The sequence below is a fragment of the Amphiura filiformis genome, chromosome 4 (genome assembly GCF_039555335.1).
Source record: "Amphiura filiformis chromosome 4, Afil_fr2py, whole genome shotgun sequence".
NCBI classification, from domain to species: Eukaryota; Metazoa; Echinodermata; class Ophiuroidea; order Amphilepidida; family Amphiuridae; genus Amphiura; species Amphiura filiformis.
The window spans coordinates 48,107,313-48,126,868 of NC_092631.1; the positions used below are offsets into that span (position 1 = coordinate 48,107,313).

Here is a 19,556-nt window from a genome sequence, read left to right on the forward strand (position 1 = left end):
CTTCAATATGAAAGGTCAAAATTTTCAATTGATCGTCGGCTTTTCCTTCCAGCTACATACATTTTAAGAATATGTCATTAGATTTATAAAATTTACTTTGAGGACTGTTATACATGTATATCAAAAATGTGAAAAATATCAAATTTTAATAATTTGTCATAAAATTTGTATTATATCGTGAATTTCAAAAATGAAAATTATTTGATATCAGAAAGACATTCTTCGTATTCAGAATGCAATTCGATATGTCTGATGTGCTCTTATGTCCCACAAAAAATACTGTCAAAACGCTCATTCCAGATCCCTTAACCAAAACTAGTTACACTTACATCTCCAGTAAGAAATATTACTTATTATTAATCTAGAAACAATAGACCAGTTAATACTTTATCTTTTTTTTTTATTAGGTCCCAAAAATTTGTTTTGTGGCCAAAAATATCCCCCAAGTTGGTAAAAAGATGTAAAAATGCTTATTTTGACCTATTATCTACAAGCATATACACCTCGAAATGAGTGTTGTTGTGTTTTGATGAAATAAAAGAAAGGCAGACACCTGCCACACAAACATTATTTGGAGTTTGATATTACTGATACAGATGGCAGTACAAACATATAAACTACGCAAAAAAAGTTTCTTTATGGTTAGGAAATTTGCCCACTGTTAAAATCTAGCAACTACTTTTGTACGTTTGCTAAATAATCGCATGCGGGTGATTGTCCTGCGCATTTTGACACCTCAATCACTACCCTACGACACTCCTGAGAAAAGATATGAATGTTTAAGTAACACGAGGTCGAAAATTAAAATTGCAAAGAAGCCTATTCAATGGTTTTAGAGCTGATTCACTGATGAAAGACGGTTTCATTATTCCCGCCTTTTCAATTTAAATTTAAAGCATGTTCCCTGATGCATGTTGGATAATTCGATTTGCTTATTGTGCAGATGAATGATCAAAAACAAAGGCGTGTGGGTACTAAGACATTTACGTTTTGAGAGATGGGTTTGGAAAAGGGATTGAAAACGGGTCATGATTACAGCAGTTTGGAAAATACTGTATGTTCAATATTTTCCCAAAACAGAAGGAATTGAGACACTTGAGTGGCCCTCCAGAAGCCCTGATCTTAACTCCTTGGAGAACCTTTGGGATCAGCTCAAGAGACGAGTCAAAAAGAAGATAAAGGCAGATACAACTCTGGTGGGATTGCGCCGCATCGTTATTAATGAATGGAGCGGGAGTGAGCAAGGTAACATTCGACGCCTCATTAGGAGCACGAGACGCCGCGTGGCTGCTGCAGTAAGGGAAGCCAACGGTGGACACACAAAGTACTGCAAGAAAAAGAGATTAATCTCAAGTGAAGTTGGAAGCCGCTGCAGTATGATGCCTGAAATGTGCTCAGCAAGTAAACAAAAAAATGTTATCTGCGTGGTTTTTTTTGTGTGTGTTCATTTATGCTGAAAACTTGAATAGGCCTGTGTGCAATTTTTATTTTTCGACCTCGTGTTACTTAAACATGCATATCTTTTCTCAGGAGTGTCGTAGGGTAGTGATTGAGGTGTCAAAATGCGCAGGACAATCACTCGCATGCGATTATTTAGCAAACGTACAAAATTAGTCGCTAGATTTTAATAGTGGGTAAATTTCCTAACCATAAAGAAACTTTTTTTGCGTAGTGTACTATTGTAAGGGGCTGTGCAATAATTATGTGTACCCCCAGGGTGGTGAATTCTCCAAGCGGTCTGCCAAAAATCGCTTGATTTTGGGGAACCCTAATTTATAACCTTAAATTGTCTTATCATATAATGCGAGCGCAGCGAGCAGGAAATTTTGCATATTTTAATGTGTTCCTAATGTTTTCCTACACCTTTTTAGGGCGTAATATAGAAACAGTGCCCAAAATATCTGTGCCAAAAATTGCTTCCCCCCTTTCGACCTGCCAAAAAATGCTTGCCCCCCCAATTTTGGCCTGCCAAAAAATCTTTGCCCCCCTCCTATAATTCACCACCCCGGGGGTACACATAATTATTGCACCACCCCTAAGATCAATCTATTGTAATGTTTGTGTGGAGGGTGTCTGCCTTTTGTCTTTTTCATCAAAAAAAACCCATTTAGAGGCATTTATACTTGTAGTCAGGCCAGGGCAGTCATAATGAAGAGTCCCAATGGCCTCACTACTACTTACAAAGCATAAGGACTTAACTTCCCCCAGAAACGAGTCACTTTTTTGTCATCGGAGGGGATAGTAAAATGGATGCAACTTTAAAAGGTTTTAGGAGTAGAACCCCAAGTGTTTTTTCATTGTATTTCTTACTTTTTTCTCCTTCATTTCACACCACTTGGGGGGTTATAGCTTCGTGGCATTTCGAGATATGCCCAAGACCAAATGGTTAGTCAGTTAGTAAGCTAGTATTAAAGTAAGCTAGTAATATACACTAATATAGGGTGGTCCCGCTATGCGGTCCACCAAAAATAAGTATATACCCCTTTATTATTTGTTTTACAACACTCCTACTTAAATTTTTTAACTATTCAAGACTATTTTATATTCATCTGCCAACACAGCAATAGTTGATGGCTGGTAATGAACTATGAATTTATGTATGAGTGATATTATATGCTTCTCTTTATGCCATTGGCTGTAGCAATGAAATTTTTAATATTGAAAAGATGCGTTTGAATGATTGTGGAGATATTTAATTGTTATTCAACATTTCTTAGCTTTCAAATTAGTGAATAGCTAAAAATGCATGTACTTCAGATGTGGATTAAGGAGTCAAAATAGGAAGTTTTCTTTTTAAAGTAATGATGGACCTGGAAGTTGTACAATGTGATAAAACAATAAATAAATTGGAAAAGGAATCTGCTTTTGTTCTTGTTTTTGTTGTATTGAAATGATTATTAGTTGCAATATTTATTGAAAGCCTGCTTCCAATTCAACATGGGGTTCTTTTGAAATGAACAGATTTTATTATTTACCCGGGGGCCACTCACATAAATGTGTGACCAAAAAAAACAAGTAAAAAGGGGTGTTTTTTTTAGGCAAGGCAAGTTATGCATGTGACGCATTTAGGGTCTAAAACACCGATTTTCAAGAATAAGGGTAGTTTTCTGAAACTGAACAACTTGTTTAGGGTGCCTTTTCAAATTGTTGGTAATTACGAGTCCAAAAAGGTACATATTTTTCATTTTTACTAGCCAGAAACTCATGGGGTAAATTCTATAGTAAATTACCTTATTAAGGGGCTAAATTTGCTGGAAGGGTAAAACTTGTTTAGGGGGTGTTTCAACACAATTTGGTCACGCTTGCATACACTCATGCTTGAGTGGGCCCCTGGGATTATTTATGACCTGCCATAACATTAATCTCCAAATTGGATGGATCTTGTTGTATTAGGGCTGTCTTTTACCAGTAGATAGCAAAACAAGTATGAGAAACAAAATAATACCAAAAGACTGACGTTTTCCCACTTCTGCTGAATGGAAGCAGTTCACACAATGACATAGAATTTAAATGTCCTCCATTGCCCCATCCTGTAGCACCAATTGTCTGACAAACAAATTGTGGGATAGGCTTTTACGACGGGAATTCATAACAATTAGTGGGTTTTTAGCTGGTTCGCCATCGGAAAAATGTTTAGCACTGTCAAGCTTTCGTCAGGAGTAGCTCGGACTTCTTCAGGACAAAGTACCTAAGAATGAGACATGTAGACCGCCCCTGTCTACTGAAGACTCTGAAAAGAGCTGTTCACTGAAGACTGCCCCTTGTCAACAGAGAACAAGCAGATCTCGCCTATCTGCTAATATATAAAGGTTTTGGTGGCTCTGAAAAGAGCCGTTCACTGAAGACTGCCCCTTGTCTACAGAAAACAAGCAGATCTCGCCTATCTGCTGATTTTTGGCGCCCACATAATTGGCCCCACATAAATGTGGGGCTTATGTTATCCAAATGGTTGCCTGGTTGTTTCTTTTTGGCCCCCACATAAATGTGGGGCTTATGTTATCATCCAAATGGTTGCCTGGTTGTTTCTTTGTTTGCTTGTTTCTTTCTTTCTTTCTTTGTATGTTTCTTTGTTTGGCTGTCCGGGCGGAAGCAAATTCTTTAATCCACTCTGCAGCTCCAACGCAATCACCGATTTATTTCATTATTATGTCTTCAGAATCTTGGCTCCTATACTTTGTACATAACCTGGCTGTCTGATCAATTTGTGTATCGGTCACCTGGAGCTACAGGGTTTTTTCATATCTGTAGCCTCTTCATAGAGTGCATAGTTCATATACTTTATGTGTAAAAGTCTCTTTTGGTGTGATTTTTTTTGTAAATGTGACAAGCCATGACCAAAAATCATATTTTTGACCAAAAATCACATTTTTGACCAAAAATCACATTTTTGACCAAAAATCACATTTTTGACCAAAAATCACATTTTTCACATTTTGACCAAAAATCACATTTTTGACCAAAAATCACATTTTCACCAAAAAAACACATTTTTGACCAAAAAACACACTTTTGACCAAAAATCATATTTTTGACAAAAAATCACATTTTTGTCCAAAAATCACATTTTCACCAAATATCACATTTTTGATCAAAATCATATTTTTGACCAAGAGTCGCATTTTTGACCAAAAATCATGTTTTTTTTTACTAAAAATCATGTTTTTTTTTACTAAAAATCATGTTTTTGACCAAAAAAGATTCTGAAGACATAATAATGATAAAATTGACGGATAATTTAGCATGATACCTGAATTTATCAGTCTCGCTAGAGTTTTCAAATATCACGCTCGACTTCGCCTCGCATGATATTTGAAAACTCTAGCTCGACCGATAAATTCAGGTATCACACTCAATCCGTCCAATTTTATATCAAACTTGGTACGGTGATAGGATATGATAGTGTGATGTGCTGTATAGTTTTGTGTCATTTTATTTGCATATTTATGCATATTAATGAGTTCATTTGCATATTTTACCTACATCATTCATTAATCCACTCTGCAGCTTGAACGCACTAAACGATCAACTTCAAACTTGGTTTGGTGATTGGTCATGGTACCTTGATGTGCTGTATAGTTTTGTGTCATGTTATTTGCATATTTATGCATATTAATGAGCTTATTTACATATTTTGCCTAAATTTTCATTAATTCACTCTGCAGCTTGAACGCACTAAACCGATCAACTTCATTATTAAGTTTTCAGGGTTATTAGGAGTTAAGAAAACCTAATAATGATAATATTGGATGGCTTATTTCGCATGATACCATAACATATCGGATTCGTCATACAAATATCTTTATATGACTCATCCGATATGTTATGGTATCATGCTCAGCCATCCAATATTATATCAAACTTGGTATGTGGATTGGAAATGGTGGCCTGATGTGCTGTATAGTTTTGTGTCATGTTCTTTACAAATTTATGGATATTAATGCGCTTATTTGCATTTGCATATCATTTGTAAACACCAATGTGTGGGGGCCACCTTAATTACGAACCACGTAATTCTAGTTAAGTTTTGGTGGCTCTGAAAAGAGCCGTTCACTTGTCTACAGAAAACAAGCAGACCTCGCCCACAAGTTCATTAAGGTAAGTGACATGTATAATAAATGTAGTGTTCAAGGTCACATGCTGAGGTCAAAATAATGTCATTTAATTTGAGGTCAACTTGTAAAATGAAATGAAATGAAAACTTGTAATGGTTGAAAATGAAAAAAAAAAGGGTTTTGCAACAATGCACAAAACTGTTTCACATGAATATCTATCTGGGACCATCCCTATTTTAAGGTTTTGAAATTAGGAACCCAAAATTTGGCAAATGAATTATTGTGTTGTTGGGTTTTTTTTTTGGGGGGGGGGGGCAAAGATTTTTGGCAGGCTGATGAAAGGGGGAGACAAGCAATTTTTGGCTCTGTTGAGAGGGTAAATTTGATATTTTGAAATTGCGACTTCTGTGTTGTCACCCAGCAAACACACAATGTTTTACAGAAAAGGTTTAAATGTACTAAGGATCATATAAATATCAAAATGTTTTAATAACATTCATAAAACATTTTTGAAAATGCGATGCAAAACATCCTCTATGAGAATGTTAATTAGGCTAACTGTTGACCTTAGCCTCTTATAGGCCTATATTTTGCAAAATTGTTTGTCAATGAAGAATATATTTTACTAGATTTCGCGGTTCTCGGGTTGGGCGGTTCTCGTGATAGGCCTATCTCTAATTACCCAACACCTGTTACCCAAAATACTTGTCCTGACCTTTCAAACTACTACGATATACGTCTCTCAATGATGTTAATCATGTCTTAAAAATAGGCCTATTGGTCCGATGAGATGCACCTGTTAGTCACTGTAATGCTTTCCGATGCTCGACTTGCGCCCGCCGGTACTCGCGCAAGACAACGCGATAGCGCACCCGCCGACGCGACACGCACCATGAAAGCACGAAGTTATACGCACCGCGAAAGCACGCGTTAGCGAAGCCACGCTACACGCGAGAAGCGTCGCGAACAGAGGGACGGACGGATGGTCACGCCATAATTAGTATTATGATAAAATATTCCGTTTTATACATAGAAACGTAGTCATGATCTTTATATAACCTGGCATTTAAACGTTATTAAAATGTTTTGAATACACGCCGTGCTGGGCAGCAGTGGCGTAGTGTCATAGGGGCAGGGGGGGCACGTGCCCCCAATCGATCTGAAATTTTAAAAAATCCCATAGGAAAATGGCCGAAAAACGGCTTGTGCCACCCCCACCCCCCAATCAGACCCGGTGCTCCCCCTCCCCCGGCCCCTCCCAAACTCCCGGCTTTAAAACTCTCATAGTTGAACTCCGTTATTACGAAGGTGCTCCTACACAAGAGAAGGAATTTCCTAATTCCAAATGAAACAAAACGATGGCGGACCTTCGAGATGTTTTACGATCGTTTGCACTGCAGAAAATGCAAGAAATTAAAGATGAAAGCAAAGAAAAGGATGAAAGGTATATTATGATTATTTTTATTTTCATTTATGTACACTTGAAAAATATGAAACAAAGCTTAGGCATGATCGTTTGAGGCTTTTATGAGCCTACGCCGTGGAGAAAAGTTGCCGTGGAGTCACTTTCAACATGTTCAATGCAGCCAGTGCCAGTGGACGTGGACATGGTGGACTAAAGTTGTTTTTTTAAAACTTCCGTGGTCGGGGTACGCGCTGGTGAATTGCGATCGCGTAAAAGTGACAAGGTCGCCTACTACGCGCCGAACAGACAACCAATTTGTCAACCGAGTTGTTGTCAAGTGCGTGATCAGCCAATCGGCGTGATTGCTTATTTTTTCTGTGTGTACGCTCGTAGACGCTTGGCGCACAGCTCGGACCACGGAAGTTTAAAAAAATTAACTTTAGTCCGAATTAGTCACGATTATGCACTTTCAGTTTCTCACACGTTTGAACGGGAATTGGATTGCGTACTTTTTCGATATCTAGTGAGCAAATTTCTTCAATATTTTGAGAAAATGATGTCAAATTTTCTATTCTATATTGTTTGGTAAGGCCAATATGGAACTCGATTATTAGTTTCCGATTGGATGTTTGAAAAAAAGGACGAGGTCGCTATTTCATTATTCATTATTCGGTCTCTTTTCATTATCCATTATGTCAACAAAATCAATGATTTTATGAACAGCTTTCTCCAAATTTAGGTACCCCACCAGTACCAAAGTATATATTGTTGATGAAAGACCATTTCAAAACAGGTATTAATGCTTAGATCATCATTACAGACATTTTGCAACAGATTGAGAAAAGATTTTATTTTAAAATTAAAATGAAAAGAAATTTGCAATTTTTGTAATCACCAGAAACATGATGAGGTAATCCATAAATTTCCATTATTTACCACATCCTCTACCCCTACAACTAAGAAAAACTGCTGATTATGATCAGCAGGGTATGTCAGACATTTTGAGAGTTTCAATTTTGATTAGTTCCATCTCCATTTTCAAATAATTGACTTTTTTATAAAAATAATGAAAGTTTTGGTCAAATTGAAAAGGTGATGCGGGAGGTCAATAGGAAACTAACAATCGAGTTCCATTAGCCTAATAATGTCTTTTGCCAATAGTATGTTTAAAGTTGTAATTTTGTGTTTTTGATCGCAAAGATCGGATATTTTCGCTCTCGATTCAATTCTGAACCCTTCGCAAGGGTGCCGATTTCGCAGAACTTTGACGATAATTTTGCCTTTTGGACACTAAAATGCATTCGATCCTTAATTTTGTTTCAACCGTGTCTTAAATTAGCAAGCACAATAAGGTTGGTACCACTTTTATATATACATTGATAAAATTTTTAAGATTTTTTTTCAAGTTTCTAACCGGCGCAAATCGTTAAGTGTGTATTTCCCATTGACATCTAAAATGGCGTAAGCCAGTCCTTAAGGCCGCGTAAAATTAATGTTTTGGTTCTCGTCCGGAGGATTTTCAGGATTTGACGAGGGAGGGAGGTGTTTTTTTTTGGGGGAGCAAGCGGAGTTGGATTTTTGCTAGTGTTGGCTGTGCATCCAGTAACTGCAATATATGCCCAATGCCCCCCCCCCATATATTTGGGACCTCCCTCCCCCAGCTCCCCCAACCTCCTTCCGAAGTTGAAGAAAATTATAGCCGCCTTGGGCTGTTCATTTGTTTCAAATATTTGACTGTTTGAGTTTGATTTGAGTGAAGGAATAAAATTACCGAATGCACTTCTAATTATTCAGTCGGTATGAATGGCCTGAATGATGCGCTGTCATGGCTGTCGAATTCGCAGCTTGTACAATTACCGCCTCGTTCTCAAGTTCCATGTCATGATGCAACGCATGACAACAGGTTGAACACATGACAACACGTTTATATGCTTTTACAAGCTTATTATATTAGTATATCGTAAGAAGCGAAGGTATTTACCTTGGTGGACTTTGTGACGATTGATGTTTGCACTTTGCACCAGCAGCCTACGGCACCAGCACTGCAGCAGCACTCGTACTCGTGTGTCAATTTTCATCAATTTTTTCGTCAAGCAGAATTAAAAAGATCTCATACCCATGTGTTATAATCGCTACACCTCGCTATGGTGGTGCGAGACTATCAACATTCTAGCGATATGAAAAAGCATATGAGACCTACGACTAGTCTCTGTCAAGCTTTCATGGTTCGCATTTTTGTATGGAGCATCAAACACGGTCTGCCAGGACTGTTAAGAGAGGTAGTTTTAAAGAGGCCCCAGGCAGCATCAGACACGAAAATAGAAAAGTAAAAAAAATTGAGAGGGAAAAAATCCGCGAAAAAAACACAAAAAATAAAAAAACAAAAACAAAAAAGCATGCGGCACCCCAAACCGAGGCGGGCGGGGACGAGAACCAAAACATTAATTTTATGTGGCCTAATATACATAGGTACGGCGTATAGGACTGGCAAGCGAGTCTAGTCCGAATAATCAGACCCAGAACAAAATATCAATTTCTGACATCATGGACATGATCCTGTTCTGGGTCTGAACTGTTTCCATATCATGAAATCTTGATGGCAAATAGGACAAAAGAAGCACATATGGTTCTACTTGACAGCTTTTTAATCCCTATTCATGTTACGTGAATCACGCTATTGTGGACCATCCTTCTGATACTTGAGTGTTTGGACAAGCGGAACGGTCTTTTGTCTACCTCTCTGTTTTTAAACAAACCAGGAGGTCGAAATCGTCCTCCTCGCCGAATACGAAAGTCAGCGTAATAGTACGGCACTGATGGTGGACGTGTAGTTCACCACGTAAACTTGTATGGCTCAAAATTCGGACCGTTCGCCATTAAGTTACTGCTTTCTGTGTTTTGAAATTTGTTGATGTTTTAATGATCCCCGATTTCCGGTCGATTATTTTAGCTGTGTCATGTCACGTACATGACGCTAGTAGGTACCAGCCAAACTTCAGAAGAAAAAAATCACGATCGCAGATAACGATGTGATATGGGACTTACATAGGATTACACAAAGATATTTCTTGCCAAATTTTGACTATTTCTAGGTAGCTTAGCCCTACTTTGTCTGCGTTATATGAAAAAGGACAGTCGTAAGTAAGTAAATGTGCAACGCTTTTGATGTTTTGGGAGACTGGGAGGGATCAGAACAAAAAAATGATGGAGCCTATTCTTGACTGTGTAATATTCCTTCACCACACTGCCGTACGGCAATAACCTTATACGATGGACAGATAGTATCAGTTTGTGAATGAGGACATCGTATAAGTTCCTTGTACTAGTGGACGTGAGTGTATCCGTTCGCTGTTCGTATATGGTCATTTTCATTCATTTCATTTTCATTCATTTCATTTCATTTCATATTTATTCAAAATGTGTATCATGTAGCAGCGATTTTAGTAATTGTATGTAATTTATGAATGAAAAGTTGTTAAAAAATCCCCGGGTAAAAAATATGCTGTGAGCTGACTGAGCTGATCTGAGTCGGTGGTACATTTCTTGGTGACAATTACGAAAACACGTTTTTGGGGTAGATGTATTTTCAATTGAGCAAATATAGCAATATACGAGGGTCATTCAAAAAGTTCTACCTGTTGGGTCATAACTTTTGTTGTGTTAAAGGTAGCTACTTGAAAATGTGCGTACAATTAGTTCGTAATGTCACCTACAGGTGGTGAAAATATCATGTCAAGACCATTTTCAGATTTTTGTTGGTGACCTGAAAACCACAGTAAGATATGATTCACCGGAAACGGTCAAAATATGTACAATATTTACAAAGGCGTCTCAAGTACAGTGTTTGAAGATCCCATAATTATTCCATTTGGTCATGTTATACAGTTAAAACTGTATAAAACACAAGAATAATCATAAAATTATATGTACTGGTTAAAAGGTTGCCGCAAACTGAAAATGATGGACATTAATATGTATAAAACTAATAGACCAAATAGCCAGTGTAATAAAATAAAGTATAGATGTCCACAAACACAGTTTATGAAGATATTGACTTCAATAAAAAATGGGGTAAAATGGTGGCATTATGTCGCTTTCTTTGGAATAAAATACCACAATAGATCACAAAGTGAATTTAATTTACTTTTTTGACTGAAGAATGTGTTATAGTAGCTTTAACTTTTGTATTTTATCTAAAATCACAGCTATAAAAGTCATGCTGTAGGGAAGAACACTATGCTGATTATCATTACCTAAGATGTTACAAAATATCCCTCCAAAAATTGGAATTCTGGGTAATTTCTGTCCATCAAAATTTTACTTTTTCAGTCACAGATGATGTTTTGGACTGTAAGGTGTATATTCATTCAAAATTTATATTGTTACTAATATCATTTTTTTGTATAAAGATGGAAGTTCGTACATTAGCTGCACGCATGATTTCAAGTGCAATATCCAAAGATGTGTCACCGTTTCCGGTGTACCATATCTTACTGTGGTTTCCAGGTAACCAACAAAAATCTGAAAATGGTCTTGACATGATATTTTGACCACCTGTAGGTGACATTACGAACTATTTGTATGCCAATTTTCAAATATCTACCTTTAATAAAACAAAAGTTATGACCCAACAGGTAGAACTTTTTGAATGACCCTCGTATAACAAATAATTTAGATGATTTAGTGCAATATTACGAGGGCTGGTCAATAAGTTCCTGCAACTATGGTATATCTCCGCTCATGCATGACTTGGATGACTGTTACTTATGCTAAACAAGTTTGCACTTTTGTCTTTCAAAACAAATACATTGTATGTAGTAGCGATGTTGAATACTTGATTACGTAATGACAATGTAACAAAAAGTAAGGGCTCATATTGAAATTCCCTTACACAGGAAGGTGTGCGCCATCCTGCAGCTTTCCTGTGCTAGCCTTTTGTTAAAATCCTGGGCAGGGTGTATCACTGATGCATATAATCCATCAGTTTTATTACCAAGCTTTCCTGAGGTGCACGTTTAGCAAGGGGAATCCTGCCTTCTTTCTGTGTGAAAACGTGGTAGGGTATTTCAATATGAGCCCTAAATTATCACAGCAAGTCATTTTTTTTGTTTCAGAGGCTTTAAGACTGGGGGTCTGGATCAATTCAGCAATGTGCGGACAAAGCCAAAAATAAAGGTTCATGGAATTTGCCTAAATCTTGTGATAGGAAAGGTATTTGGGTCTAATGATTTTGTAACGTGATCAAAAATTCGAAAATCCCTTGTTGCCATGGTAACGGTTCTTTGAAGATTGCCACAGGAAAGTACATTTTTCAATTTTACAGTTCGAAAAAGACACATTTTTCTAGCTAGCACTAATGAAATTGCTAAATGTATGGAACAATTTAAATTGCTGCTGATAAATACCTATGTATTAGACGTTACAAAAATAGTATTGCCAGTTTTCTCACCCACCTAGAATATTGTGTAATATGCAATGCAAAATACCTCTTTTTTGCAATTTTTTTCATTAGTAAAAGTGGTATAACTTTGAAATTCAATAACTCTCAAGAAGAAGTTTGCTGATTAAAGTCAGGGGTTGGATGAGAATGACTATGAATGGGGGTGATCAACCAACCAATAAAAAAATTGGGGTCTTTACCCCATAACGAAGTTTTACTTTGAAGAAAGTTCGCTATTTTTGATAAAAATAAGCTAATTACATAGCACTTTCACAGTATAAAAAAAATCCTTTATTGGCTTGTGATTTGCCAATAACATACCCAGAATAGTTCATTGACCCATCATAACCATTGTTTATCATTTATTTAAGTAATTTTTACTTAGTAAACTGCCAGTGACCCCTCCCCCAGCCATATGGTTTAATGCGTGAAAAATGTGCAAAGTTGGGCGTAAAATGGTTACCATGGGCATTAATTTCTTGGTGGTGGTTATCTGTCTTTTACAATCTCTACTCTTCCTAAACAATGGATAAATCGATTATAATCATTGATTGACTTTATCTGAAATACCTCACCAATAATCTAAATATGGTTTAAACATAATGAGAATGTGATAATTTCGTGGATTTATAATATTAAAGTCCTTTTTACCAGTTGTTTCTACCTTATCTGGGGTTTATAGCAACAACAGCAACTGACATACCAAGTAACATTTTTCTTTGTTTTATACAATGTTATCTATAAATTTAGTTCTAAGACTGCATGATACTGAAAACAAATCTCAAATGTAAGAAAGATCAAACATTGTACAAAACAATAGAAAAATGTTTATAAAAACATGGGGACTGGACAATGCACTTGAATTATTGTTTTTAAAATGCAATGTCACAGTTTTTTTTTTTTTTTTTGAAAGTTAAATGTGGACATGGTGAAGCCATTGCCAACCCATCATAAAGTGATGCTCAAGTCTTTACTTTGTGTAGATTGTTAGAATTATAAACGGAGTCGCTCATGTGTGGGATTTTCTAATGAGATCATGAACAGTGCCTGACAGATGTATGTGAGAGTTTTGATGCTGACACTGCTAAGTTTGTCATCTTGTACTCTAAATAATCTATTTGTTCCCAAAGTAATAGGAGTAATGGGATGATAAAGTTCTGGTTTCTGCACCGCTTGCTTTAGGCACTCTTGATATACCATTGTATCTGCAGGATCTGCAAGTTCATCATTGATCTCTCGGAAAAAAACTACTTGTGTGTTGTGGGGTCAGATACTCGTCTCAGATGTAGGCATGTTAAACATGCTAAATGCCCTTTTGTTGCTATTTTACATCCGCCAAAAAACGCATTTGCTTAGCAACAGCAGGGTCTCTCTATTCCCAGCCCCGCATTCCCAGTGACCTCTCCATGCTCATACCCATCAATAATAAATTGGGTTTGTTTGTTTCTTGGGTTTGTTTGTTTCTTGCTGACTATAGGTTAAATACCACTAATTATGTATTACACGGGTTTTCGGGGTTTCAATGGCAAAATGGCTAATTTCGGGTGGACGTTTCTCATATTCAGAACTCTCAAAGTTAAATGCCACTAATATCAGGTGAAACTATATGATTTAGATGCCAAATGATCAAAAACTCAACATAGGTTGACCTGAGACTTTTCTTGTTTTAACACACTGAACCGTAAACACCTCAAAATGGCAGTGCGCTTTTCGAAGCTGAAAGTTACAATATGTTAGGGCGTAATATTTACTAAAAACCGTAGCTGCATGCGTATGAATATTGGTACTATTACAACAAAAATGTCATATAATGAGAGAAAATATACCATTTTGAAGCATCAAACCCTACAAAGTACTTTTTTTGGCTATATTACTTGATGCCATGCAAACAAATAGTTACTCGTCGTGTTTCCATGTATCGCCTAGGCCTATTAGTGGTATATAACCTTTAGGGCCAATTCATGACCTAATCATATCTCTGATTCAGAAAAAATGCATTGCTGTTCCGTTTGTATTTCCTCTTATCTTGGCTAGAAGGCTTTTTAATTTTGATGTTTGTAATTTTGTCATATTTTCCTGACTGAATGTGAGCTACTAGCGTGAATGCTTCAATGCTTTAATATGTATGTCGATGTACATGTTTCCTTGGGTAACTGAATAGCGTTTGCAATACCTCTTGAATCCACCGTAGCTAGTAGATTCTCTACTGAAGATAAAGCTTCACATACTTCCTATCGCTGATTGGTGTTCTCGTAGAATTGGTGAACACTGTTAATTGTACTGGGTTAGTACTAGTAGCTGCCTGATGTTAAAAGCAGCACATAGTTCATGATGTTGATGATTTTCAAATGTTTCTTGGTTAACATTTTCTGATGCTGAATTCTCTGAAGATCCATCTGCTGGATATTAAACTTTACATGCTTCCTGATGTTGAGGGCTAGGCTTAAAACTTCCAAACGGCGAGCCAAAAAGAATTGCTTGCCCCTTCCGGCCTGCCAACAAATCTTTGCCCCCCCCCCCCGCACATGACATATGTTTGAGTTCCCAATTTGCAAACCTTATAATAATGGTCTAGATGTACATGTATAATGCAAGCGTAGTGAGCAAAGAATTTTGCATATTTGAACATGTCTGCACTGTTTGTCTAATTTTTGTCCATTGCCACCACCTAGCTTGCAGTGGCAAACAAAAACCTGGGCAAATCAGATGTGTCGTTTACCGGTATATTGTCAGTACCCTATGAGCTCCTTTGCGACGGCTAGGAACCATGGTATAGGTTCATGTACTAGACCCCTCACCCCTTTGAACTGTCAAAATTGCTCCCCCCCCCCTTTTTGGGGTGTTGGCACAAATTCTTGGAGTTGGTGAACTCTGTTGTTTGTACCGGGTATCTAGCTGTCTGATGCTAAAAACAGTGGCAAACTTACATAAACCTGGGCAAATCAGATATGTCGTTTACGGTATATTGACACTACCCTATGAGCTCCTCTGACGGCTAGGAACCATGGTATATATAGGTTCATGTACTAGACCCCTCACCCCTTTGACCTGCCAAAAATTGCTCCCCCCTTTTTGGGGTTGCCAAAAATTCTTGGACTTATCATTATTGCACAGCCCCTGATTGGTGTTCTCGTAAAGTTGGTGAACTCTGTTGTTTGTACCGGGTAGCTAGCTGTCTGATGCTAAAAGCAACATGTCTTCCAAGCGCTGCCCTCTATCTGTATTTGAATAGCGCTGCGATCTGTCTAATCTGCATAACATGCTTAAAAGGCCTGTATGTATAATATAGCTTGTTTGTACCATTTAAAACTGAGACTCAAATTTAAGAAGTCACTTAATCTTTTCATCAATAGAAATATATTCAATAATTATTTCATTACGGTTATTTAAACACAATACTTCTAAGCAAAATTTGTCTTTTTTGCCATAAATTCCCCTTAAAAAATACACATTTTTTCAAAAACTTGGTACTTTTAAAAAGCCAGAACTTCTTTACAAGTTGAGACCCCAATTTTTTGAAACTATATATCTGTTAGCAAGGGTTCACTCTAGCTATGCCACCATACAATTACAAAATATCAACTTCTTCTTTACAGTTACACCCCTTCATTGTTGGGGTAAAATGACATATACAATTTTTGCCCAAAAATGTGCTTTTTCTACTTAAAATTAAAGGATCTTTTAAAAGAGTGACAAGCTCTTTCTTCATTTGCAAGGACTACCAAAGCATGCCCCTATCTGAAGAAAAAAATAAAAAAATTATATCACATCTTATATATTTGTGGCATTCGACCAAACTTTGCCCTTTTTCAAAAATGAAAATTGTAAATTTTGGTCATTTCGACTAAAATTTGTTTTGTCCGTTACCATGCCAACAGGCCAAATGCAACTTTTAAATGTCATTTTTAAAATGTCCCCCCTAAACCCTTTCCATGCTAAAAGAATCAAGGATTTCTATTTTTTTGAGTTTGTCCACATATTTAAAATTTTGCTTGACGGTAACAGACCCCTAGTCTTAATGGTTAAACATTGCAGAAGTAGTATTTTTTGAAAAGAACACTGTTGGGATCATCTAAGCTGTTATTTTCTTGTGTGTATTGAATCAATGATTCTATGCGGCAGATATTGTAGATTTATCACGCTTTAATTTTTTCACCCATTTGTTAAGTATGGTGTTACTGTTAACTTGCATGTGAAGCCTCCGAAACAGGCTTTCTTGGGTATCACTATCGGTATATTTTTCAAACATTAAGGGGGTACTACACTCCTTGTTAAATTTGTGTCTATTTTGCATTTTTCTCAAAACTAATAACACAGTGGTAACAAAAGTTATGTATATTATAGGGGCAAGGAATCCAATTACTACACTGGAATTTCAGTGACCCAAGACAAGCGGTTTATTATTTATGATCAGAAATAAGGTACCACTAGGATGTACCTCGTTTCCTATCATATATACTGAACCGCTTGTCTTGAGTCACTGAAGTTTTGTAGCAATTGGATTGCCCCAATAATATACATAACTTTTGTTACCAGTGTAATTATTTTGAGAAAATGCAAAAATAGTCACAAATTTACCACATGGGTGTAGTACCCCCTTAACCATAATATCAACACTTTTTTAAATTTATGACATTCTGCACATATCAAGTAATAATTACAATGCAGATATCAGTATGAAACACACCAATTTAGATGTGCAAAGATGATACCGGTAATTAATCTTATTGTTGTTTCGGAGGCTTAATTTGTTTCGGAGGCTTCAATTGTTAACAGAAAGTTTGTATTGGGTCCCATTTTCAAACGGTGATGTATATCTCCAGTGAACAAGTGACTTGAGGGTCTACTTTGCTACATTTTGATAAATAGATTGGATGAGGTCTTTTATAAATATCTAACTTTTAAGTGGGGGGATGAGGCTGTGGATCACGAAATGCCCTTTTAATATCTAAAATCTCACAGGGTCAAAAAATATCTATTGAGGAATTCTTCTGCAGCATGAGACTTAAATTTGGAGGAATTTGGAGCCTCATTTTTCTGATGCAAAAGGATAAAAACAATAACAATTCTGAAAGAAATTGCCCAACGAGATGCACATGCTGCGGATAAATGTATAATGTATCATGACGTCATGATGATGCTCTATGCGCATGAGCAGTTACAGCAGAAACACTGAAAATGGCGCGACACACATCTAAGAAAGCAATTCTGCAACTTTGCACAATGCACATCAATTTACACACTTTAAACTTCGATTTTTGAAAAATCAATACTGGATGAATAAAATGCTAAATAATTCTACCACATGAAATTTTCATTATTTAAAAGAAATTTCATTATTTCCACAAAACAAGGCTCTGAAACAAAAATGTCAAGTTCTGGATCGACAAGCTGCTTGTGAATGCTTTATAAATGCAATAATCGGCACCTACATGTAGGGCCTCCCTACATTGTACCGTAAAACGGGGTGACTTTGGACAGTGGGGTGACTTTGGACACGCATAGGGAAAAACTATTATTTCATGTAGGCTGTTTTACCTTTTAACATTTCTAAGAACATTACAAATGACTAAAGTTTCCCAGTATAATGTGTTATCTTATATGTTTTTCATAACTTTTTAGCGGGGCCCATAAAATACAGGATTTTTGTGGTGGTCAAACTTTCGGTACTCCACCGGAACATAAGAGTGGAAACCCAAGCCTGTTGGTTGGATAGTGAACACAGATGAACCAAGAAACTACCTGGATAGTCATGATATCTACCCACTCTTAAGAATTTAAAAGCAGGCTGTGTCCAATGTCACCCCAGGGTTTGGCTTCCTTTCCGGGGTGACTTTGGACATAATAAACGAATACCAAAAAATTTGACACTTTGTTTAAAATACACCACAGTGACCATACCCTACCCCAACAGCATCCTCTGTGCTCCTACCCACCTCACATCTACTTCCACCCTCTCCATTGCTCTACTCTTCAGGTCAGGTCAGGGTGACTTTGGACATGCACTTGAATACATGGTGTCCAAAGTCACCCCAAATCCAGGGGTGAATTTGGACAAACTTTGCGCCCCCAAAATTATCGGAAAATAAAATAAACTCGAGTTGACTGTCCTCTATTGGTACTTGCCAAAGCCAACATGAAACTCAGAATTCTACCGATCATTATAAAAATATTTACGACAATACATCAAAATCGTCCAAAGCCACCCCGATTTACGGTAGTACTAGATCATATCCATATCCATATCCAATAATACTGGAATTGGCCCTACTTTAAACAATCCAATTTTCTTTGTTTTTAATTTTATGTTTCAGAAGTAAAGAAGAATCTCACCATCATCATCACCATCATAAAAAGAAGAAGGACAGAAAACGCAAAGAGTCAAGCAGTTCTTCAGAACATAAGTCCAAGAAAATAGCGCTGTCAGAATCGTCCAAACATGAGAGGCGCTCCTCTTCAGATCTTAAGAGTAGTAAACATGAGAGGCACTCTTCAGATCATAAGAGTAGTAAACATGAAAGGCACTCGTCTTCAGATTATAAGAGTAGTAAACATGAGAGGCGCTCCTCATCAGATCATAAGAGCAGTAAACACCACAGAGATAAGGCTGAGAGTAGTTCAGTTAGGTCTGAAGACTCTGAAGCTGCTAAGGTAGCAGCTACAAAGACGACATCAGATCAAGACATTGTAGAAGTAAAACACGTTCACCATTCTAAATCGCCTCATTCTTCAGAAAAATCCAGCCGAGCTACAAAGACAGCATCAGATCAAGATATTGTAGAAGTAAAACATGTTCACCATTCTAAATCGCCTCATTCTTCAGAAAAATCCAGCCGAGCTACAAAGACAGCATCAGATCAAGATATTGTAGAAGTAAAACATGTTCACCATTCTAAATCGCCTCATTCTTCAGAAAAATCCAGCCGAGCTACAAAGACAGCATCAGATCAAGATATTGTAGAAGTAAAACACATTCACCATTCTAAATCGCCTCATTCTTCAGAAAAATCCAGCCGAGTTAAGATTATTCGCAAAGATGACCCAAGATCGGTATTTTCAGTGCAGAATACAAGTGTGAAAGTGGATGTTTTAACAGCAGCACCAGACGAGGACAAGCCTATAAAATCTGGTGTTTTACCAAAAAAAAGATGATGAGGAT

At 37.0% G+C, this 19,556-nt stretch overlaps 1 protein-coding gene across 1 annotated transcript; it reads left to right on the forward strand.

Moving 5' to 3' along the window:
* The first annotated feature begins 6,895 nt into the window (after window positions 1–6,895).
* On the forward strand, window positions 6,896–19,549 carry LOC140150982 (uncharacterized). Its single transcript, XM_072173165.1, has 2 exons — window positions 6,896–6,996; window positions 18,712–19,549. Exons 1-2 carry the CDS (start codon window positions 6,911–6,913, stop codon window positions 19,547–19,549), a joined length of 924 nt encoding a protein of 307 aa, XP_072029266.1. The 5' UTR covers window positions 6,896–6,910.
* Window positions 19,550–19,556: the final 7 nt, after the last annotated feature.

Coding starts and splice junctions, on each gene's coding strand:
- LOC140150982 (XM_072173165.1), top strand. CDS start 6,911: ATGGCGGACCTTCGAGATGTTTTACGATCGTTTGCACTGCAGAAAATG. Junction 6,997..18,711: donor AGCAAAGAAAAGGATGAAAG/GTATATTATGAT, acceptor TTTATGTTTCAG/AAGTAAAGAAGAATCTCACC.